General features: G+C 41.3%; 1 protein-coding gene across 1 annotated transcript; it reads right to left on the bottom strand.

Annotated features, from left to right (window-relative positions):
- Positions 1-2,215: 2,215 nt before the first annotated feature.
- Positions 2,216-8,193, bottom strand: LOC141816886 (autophagy-related protein 11-like). Its single transcript, XM_074704610.1, has 5 exons — positions 6,889-8,193; positions 5,128-6,814; positions 3,590-3,810; positions 2,995-3,211; positions 2,216-2,746 (listed from the first exon to the last, which is right to left on the bottom strand). Exons 1-5 carry the CDS (start codon positions 7,851-7,853, stop codon positions 2,351-2,353), a joined length of 3,486 nt encoding a protein of 1,161 aa, XP_074560711.1. The 5' UTR covers positions 7,854-8,193; the 3' UTR covers positions 2,216-2,350.

The raw sequence follows: 8,193 nt of genomic DNA on the forward strand, positions 1-8,193 counted from the left end.
GGCAATATTGAACCTTGAACGATAGGGTTTCCACATTTCTGCTGGTGTTGGTTTTTTTATTTGGGCTACGGATCTTTTGAAACCTTTTTCTTGTTTGATGGGAGTATAGGACGTTTTCTCTTCGTTTACGAAGAATCCATGAAAAGGAAGGACTTACCTGAGCTAATTACGAGACAAAGGGTTGAAACACCGGGAGTAGGATCGATTTGATTGCAAGTGGAAATCGATTTCCTCAAAATGCACTTTTTTTTTTATTGTTCACGAAAAAAAATCATTGATAGTGATTTTTCTCTTATGAACAAATTTACCGTAAAACAAACGTTCCCAAGGATACAAATTTCTCTTATGAATTTTTAACAGAACTTTCGAGTTGTGATCTTACTTTGAGACACGAATCATGGTGGTGTTCATCTTGATTTTTTTTTTGTAAAAGATCATCTCCAAATTCCCCAACCTATGTATTTATCTACTTGAAAAGCCTCCATACCGTGAGATGCAGTGCCCAAACTTGTCTAGACTTTATTGCCAATTTCCATGTTCTGTGAACCGTTTGATCCTTATCCATACTTTAACCAAAACAAGAGCTTATGATAGAGCACTTCAAGGTCACAGGAGAAGAAACGGTTGTAGTTCATTAGCATTTAATCTAAAACATACCTAACTTAAGGAAAGGGATCATGTCAGCTTAGATCCATTTAATTCTTTAACTAGGATATTGCTTGATATCTTCTGTTACAATTACTCTTTGTATCATGCTTATAGACCAACCTAAATTCATGCATGGTTAGGTTTCTGCCTTCCAATATGAAATAATATTCTCAAAACAATAATCTCTATGATGCTAAATTAAGTTTGGTTAGTCTATGATGCATAATTGCAGTAATTTACAATATGGGATGATAACTAGAACATTGAACGAAGGGGAACCGTATGAGCTTGTGGTCACGGGTTTGAGTCGCGGAAACAACCTCTTGCAATGCAGGATAAGACTGCATACAATTGACCTAATGTAATCCGATCTTTCACTGGGATCTTGCATTGATGAGAGCTTTGTGCACCGGATTATCCTTTAAACAAGAATATTGAATCCAGATGTCCAATCCTTTTCTCAGCTCATGAGGTTTCCTGTTGTACTGTTGAATGTAAACTAGATAAAATTGCATGCTTTCATTGGCTCTAAACCTGTTCTGTGATCGGTTGGTAGATATTTTACTTTATCGAAACTGTTTGATGATATCCTCTTTCTTGTTGGTCTTTATCCTTTTCTTGGCACATGAGGTTTCCTTTTATAATGTTTGATATAAACTCGCATGCTTTCTTCTGCTCTTAAACCTGTTCAGCAATTGGTCAAATGGAACTGTTGGATGATGCAGCTTCATTTACTATCCCATTTTTCCTGTGTTTGTCCAGGGCTTCAACCAGTTGGCTGAAATCCAAACAGAATGGTTCTCGATACATTGTTGTCACCTCATCGAAGGGCGCAAAATGCTTTGTCTTTGTCCTCTCAATCTAAGAAACAGATGCTGGGTCTCAATGAGTTGGGTACTTGGTCTACCCTTTTCGAGCGACACAGGTTCCTCCTAACGATGCTAGCTCTTCTGGCATTCCTATGCACCATTTACCTCTACTTTGCGATCACCTTGGGCGCGGCTGGCACCTGCTCAGCCTTGTCTGGAGCTGAAAAGGCACTTTGCGAAGCAAAGTCTGTGCACAAGGGGAAACTAAAATTCTTCTGAATGCAAATTGCTTCTGCAGGATGTATTACTAGTTCATGGAGGCAAACCATAAAAACCCGGTCCCGATTCCTTGATTCATAACACCTTCAAGATACAGTGATACGAGCGCAATGGAGATTCGATCACTTATCGAGATGTCATTTTACCGATGAAGTATGGTACAATACAGTTATTGTGCCCTACTTGAGACCTGATATATGTATATGGCAACTAAGGAACATTCTTACATTACTTGTATTGTTCATTGATTGTTCTATACTTCCATTAAGTATTATTATTGGACAATCAATTCTAAAAATATGATTTTATGATGGATTACAATCTATTTTTATTATTTATTATTTTTGTATAAATAAATGTTACATTATTTGCATATTGTATTGTTAATAATTAGACAAGGAATAGATTTTCTTAGAATTTTTAGAATAGTTGTTATAATATGAAAAAAAGGAGGGAAACAATTCAAATGCTAATAAACATTAGAAAGCTCTTTTATTAACAAAGGTGCAGAGCCATCATCATGCATCGTGTATGTGCATCACTACCCTTAAGAAAGTGACTCCTATGTTATGTACAATTTCGATCTTCCTTCATTTCCGCGACGATGGGCAAGATCAGGAAGCTGAATGAATCGTGTCAGGTAGCATCGCAACCGTCACTATGAAGTATTCACAACCTACGGGAAGATTGTAAGGGTTCAACGCGGCAGCTGGTCCAATCGACTGATGGTTACCGGTTTCACTGTTGTGTGAAGCCTCTAGTTGATCGGCGAGCTGACTCCCGGGAGACAACAGTGGTCGCACGACTTGTCGCTCGATATGCACTATCTGTCCTATTATGTATATTGGACTGATGGAGTATTGTTCCTTAAAGAGAGCAACAGACTCTTCGGAGAGGTAGTAATTGGGGCAGTTTCGGTTGATTGCCTCATAGTGTCCAGTGGAGTTCAAAACAAATGCAGCAAGCTCGCGAACTTCGAATCGACCAAAAGTAGGTTTCTCCTTGTTCGCCTGTAAGTTTACAATTGAAAGAAACATTAGATGGCATAACTAAGTTTGCAAAGCCAAACCACTCAGTAGTCTGAGAACTACTAACTAGAATCGATATCGCAACCTTACCGATTTATGTATTTGCTCAAAAGCAATGCTGTGATATATTTTCGCGGGTCGATTGATAATGGTAAGGTAATGCTATGAGCTAGAAAATTGGTGGCATATTCTGCTTTCATTCTAAAAATTCAGAAGAATTTTCGACCCACCTGTTTCTCCAGTTGAAGTTTCATGTATAAGCTTGTAAGTTGCTCGTTCTTCTCTTCGAGTTCCCTTGAGAGATTCCGATGAGCAGCTTCTGCCCGTGAACAACACTCGGAGAGCTCCGCGCAATGGTGAGACAACAAAAAGGTTACCTTGTCTACCAAGACCTTTATGCATAATTGGAACTCCCTAGTAACATCCTCTTCATCCTCACTGACAAAACTGAAAATGGAAAAGAACACATGTTTAGAGAAGGAATCGAGGAGGATTTCGATGCGGATCAGTAAATAGAACAGTTAGTTGACCGGAGCAAAAGAATTTAAGTTTACTAATTCCGGGACCATCGAGCATAGACTAAGGAAAGAATTCAAACAGAAAGGTTGTGAAGTTGAATGGACTATAAAAAATCAGTCTTGAAGATGGCAATTCGATATGTATCAAACATGCTGTAAAATAAAACCGATAAATAAACAATCACAGACACTACTCCAGCAAAATATGAACAGCAACAAGAAACATATTTCGGAAAGGTTTCTTTCAGCAATGGTAATCAAACTGTAAATTCGGGAAAAATTGAATAAATAAACTATGAGTAGATACCTGGGGAGAGACATAGCAAAAGAATGTAATGAATCTGCAAAACTGTCTACAGCACCAGGCGCGGTAACACAGCTGCGAAATCGTTCAAATAAACTATGCATCTTAACAGCTTTTGAGCTCAAAGCATTGTACTCTGACACCCTTCTATCGGCAGCACACAGGTTAGTGTGAGCATCTTCTGTTGTTTCATGAAGGCAATTCTCCAAATGCACACAGTTCATCTTGCAGCGAGTAAAATTTAAAAATTTGTGAGATGTCTTAACTATGAAATTTCAAAATCATTGTGGTGTCTCAGATCCATGAATCAGTATAAATAAAAAATGTAGAATCATATTTCATTTTCATGAAGTTTTTGTCACAAAATTGATGAGAAACAACATGACAAAACTAGAAGTTTCAATCTCTAATAACGATACGGTTTCAGTATCTTATTGTGTCATGTCAATATAGTTTCAGTACTTATTTAATTAAATTATTAATAATAACAATCAACTTTTATTATAATTAATTAGATCGCTAACACATTCGGCCTCTCTTCTCTCCCTTTGCTTCCATTGTGCCCGTTGCCAGAGTTGTCTCGGTGTCAGACAACAGGCAGAGCAGATGGAATAGTAAATTCTGCTTGTGTCAACCAACACTACTCAGCATCGGAAACTATGCTCCTTCCCCAATCTACAACCAGAAACTCTCCTCCAATTTACAACTCTCCTTTTCCTCCTCCACAATTGAACTATGTTGGTCGAGTCAAAGTTTTCACTTCATATAACAGGTTATCTTCCTCCTCTTCTTCTTAGATCTAAATCTAATTTTGTCGGATTAAAAAAAAAACTTCTTTTCCTTTTCTATCATCTCTATGCTCCCTAATCTCTAGGTTGGTGAGAGACCAACTGATTTTTTTCTTTCGATTTTGACACAATTCCATGAATGTCTTTCAAGATATAAGCCACTTCTAAAAGGAACTTCATCATTCCAACGATCCTCGAAAAGACGTAGGAGAAATCAACCAAGACCAGATCAGTTGTCTATCCTGATTCACTCAGCCAACCCCCAACTATGTTTGACAGCCTTGTATCCTTCATAGTATCTCGATTTACATTACTTCCTTATGGACAATTGCACATAGAAATTAAGTAGTTTGGGTTCCTGTACTTTCCAAGTCAACTTTATGTTGCTTTAGAGGTGTGAGTCCTTCCGCAATATTACAATCAAGTCGAAGTTTAAACCAAGGAGGCTCTCTTGAAGACTAATTCAATATTGTCAGGAACCTCGAAAGGCAATGGATAATTTACACAAAAATTTATTAGAATTTGCCGGATGGATACAACGATGAGATACTGGTCTAAAAATTGTAAAAACCTACAGGGTGCGGGGAACTTTGAGAAGACATTACTATTTGTTATAAACAGAGTAGACAAGAGAAGCTTATCATAATAGCTCTAGGAGATGAATGTCTCTCAATATAAACATGTCTGTATATACACAATGCATATATATGCGCTAGATATTCAACAGGAGTATCAACCAATCTAGAAACTAACCTGAGACTCATCGAGTAGGCTTCCATTCATCTCCAGTTCGTTCTTGACAGAGCTAAACTCCTCCATGGTTGATTTGAGTTGGTTTTCCAATTCATCACACTGTTGTGCCTTCTCCACCAGGGCATTTTGTAAGTCCAGTACAAGGGCATCTTTGTTTTTTGATTCCATACCTAGCTTGTCAGAAGTTTCATGCAGTAAAATGTTCTCAGCGATCCCAGCACCAATACTGGATGAATACTTCACCATGGTCAACTGGGATGTCATCATTTTCACTGTATCAACAAGAGGATTGACCTGGCTTTCGTCCTGAGGTTGCTCTAGCATTGAAGCATCCATTAAATTATGTGTAGATTTAACAGCATGCAAATTAAGCGTGCCGGAAAGTTCACTCATATTCTCATCTCCACCTTCAGCTGCTTTACTCGCTTGTGCATAAATATGATCTATCTTTGGATCCAACAAACCAGATGTGCTCGACAGTTCATCCATAGGCATCGTTGATGTGTAAGGTATGTGAGCACCCCCTTCTCCAAAAATATCAAACTTATGGTTATCATTCTTGATGGCTGACATATTGGAATCAGAAACACCTTTACCTGCAAGTTTTTGCCCCTGCAGATACTGATAAGCCAATCTTTGTTCAAGATCTTCAATCCTTTTTTCATAAGATGAGCATTGCTCTTGCTTCGTATTTAGCATAGACTGAAGATGATTGGCAAAATCATCCTTCAACCGAAGAGCCTCAGCTGTCTTCTCCTTCAGATTGTTCAACAAATCATCCTTTGTGAATGCATCTGAATCATGTCCAGTATCAGCTTTGAGTACACAAATCATAGCGATTGCTGAAGCAAGTTCGGCTTTCAATTGTGCGTTCTCGACTTCCATCTTACTAGTTCCAGTAATGCCCACAGATTCACAACCCTCAAGAAAATCAACTTTCTCCCCAATCTGTAATGAACTTTCTTCAGATTTAGTGATACTGCTGCTGCTGCATGTAGCAGAGAAACCTTTCTCTGACGCATGCTTCTCGGACATAGAGATCAATCCTACTAAGGACACTGGTGCGAAACGATCTACATCTTCCATGTCTATCTCCAGCAAGTTTCCATCAAAAGGTGTTATATGCACGTCACACTGACTTGGCAAATCAAACAATCCCATAGTGTTTAATAGATCATTTGGTATGTATTTGCTCCAAGTTTTAAAGAAGGACTCTCGTCGTCTGATCTCGGCTTCCCTCTCTGTTGCAAGCTTTTCTGCTAGCTGCCCAGCCAGGCCCATGTACAGCTTCAAGGAACATTTCCTTCTTACAATCTCGGCGAGGCATGCTCTATATGCTTGCCCTACACCATTGACAAATTTTACATTTTCAAATTCCCTGTTTTGATGCCCCATTACCTCTTGAAACACATGAAGTTCATTGATCATGTCTCTGATGCCGACCTGAACGGACTTGACCTTCTGCATACTGAGATGAACCAACCAACTCATGTCGTTTTTCTTCCACTTGCACTTATCAAGCAACTTTGACATGGCATGATCACACTTCTGCACATTTGGAAGGTGATTTCTTTCGTGCACATTGTAAATTCGGCCAAGAACTGACACAGCATCATGCGGGAGAAGCGAAGGAGAAAGCGGGAGGTCTGAATCATCCACAAGTTTCTTAGCAATTTCGACATCCTTACTGCACAAGAAGCATACAGCTCAACATTAATTGATTCAACTCAATCTACAATAACGTAGGAATAGAAATCTAACCTCAGTGCCTGCATTACGGTTTTCTGTTCATTGAGAAACTTTTGATGATTTCTGATAGCATTCTCCAATTCTCCCCAAGTAGCTGAGCTCATAGATGAGATTAAGATCTCAAGCATTCTCTTCAGCTCCGCGAAACCTGTCTTCAACTCTGAAACTTTGGTTTCAAAGAGCTGGTGAGAACTGAAGCAACTATCCACACACTTTCTCAGGTCATCCTCCTTCACGAGATCGAGCATGTGTTTGCGGTTCTTGGATTGCAATCTTGGGTGGAGCCTCAAGGACCTGAGCTTTTCGACATCCCTCTCGAAGTTAGCAAGGAGCTCAGAGTGGCTCTTGTGCTGCTGGGCAAAGCACCTGACGAATTCCGTGTACCGCAATTGCAGCTTCTTGAATGTGTGTTCAAGATTGCCTCGAGCAGTGTCCAATGCCCTCCCCTGCACCTGCTGCTCCCTCAGAAACCTTCGGCACAGCTCCAACTTCGCCTGAGAGCGTCCGAAGAAGGCGTTGGCAACCTGGAAGTGGTACCGGAAGTGGCGCTCGTACGACACCAACGCCTTCAGGGCGGGGTCTGGCGCATTGTCCAACGGGTGGGGGTCGTTGGCCGGAGAAGGCGGCGGGGGGACAGCCGGCATGGGGACATCGATAAATTCCAGAGGCGGCCTAGGGGAGTCGGCGTAGAGCCTAGCCTTGTTATAGAGAAAGACCTCGCGGTCGTCCTGGGGGAGCTTGTAGTAGGACAAGGTCTGCTGCGCGTCCAGCGAGGTGTTGCAGCAGAGCAGGAGCTGGTCGACCAAGGCGACGCCGCAGAGGGCCTCGATCGAGCGCTGGATGGCCTCGACGGGAGTGGAGCCGCCGCACTCGAACTCCAAGCTGTGCCCGTTCTCAGCGACGTGGACCAGGAGCTTCTTCCCGAGGACCACATCCTCGGCGACGGCGGTCGACGTCACCATCGACCCGGAGCTCATCTTCCCCGCCCCAAAATCGAAGCCCTAGTCGCCAAAAATCCAATCTTCACCCAACAAAGCGGCCAAAAAAACCCTTTTCCCCTCAAATCCCCAAGCTCAACACAATCCTCGCCCCAAATTCAAGCAAAGAACCCCCAAAATAGCACGAATTGTGCCAATCCGGAAGAGGAACAAGCGCCAATGCCCCAGCGACAGCACATAACGATCTGAGGCGATTTTTACGACGAGATCATGATAAATTCCCAACGATAGAGGACAGCTGGGGAATGGGATGAGATCAAAACAGCGGATGCATCGCAATCCCTCTCCTCCGCGAGGATTTGCTTGCTTGCTTGCGAGG

The sequence above is a fragment of the Curcuma longa genome, unplaced genomic scaffold (genome assembly GCF_044706935.1).
Source record: "Curcuma longa cultivar G26 ecotype Majalengka, Jawa Barat unplaced genomic scaffold, ITB_CL_G26_1.1 contig_18626, whole genome shotgun sequence".
Taxonomy (NCBI): Eukaryota; Viridiplantae; Streptophyta; class Magnoliopsida; order Zingiberales; family Zingiberaceae; genus Curcuma; species Curcuma longa.

Coding starts and splice junctions, on each gene's coding strand:
- LOC141816886 (XM_074704610.1), bottom strand. CDS start 7,853: ATGAGCTCCGGGTCGATGGTGACGTCGACCGCCGTCGCCGAGGATGTG. Junction 3,212..3,589: donor TTTGCTATGTCTCTCCCCAG/GTATCTACTCAT, acceptor TTCCATTTTCAG/TTTTGTCAGTGAGGATGAAG. Junction 2,747..2,994: donor AACTTCAACTGGAGAAACAG/GTGGGTCGAAAA, acceptor GTAAACTTACAG/GCGAACAAGGAGAAACCTAC.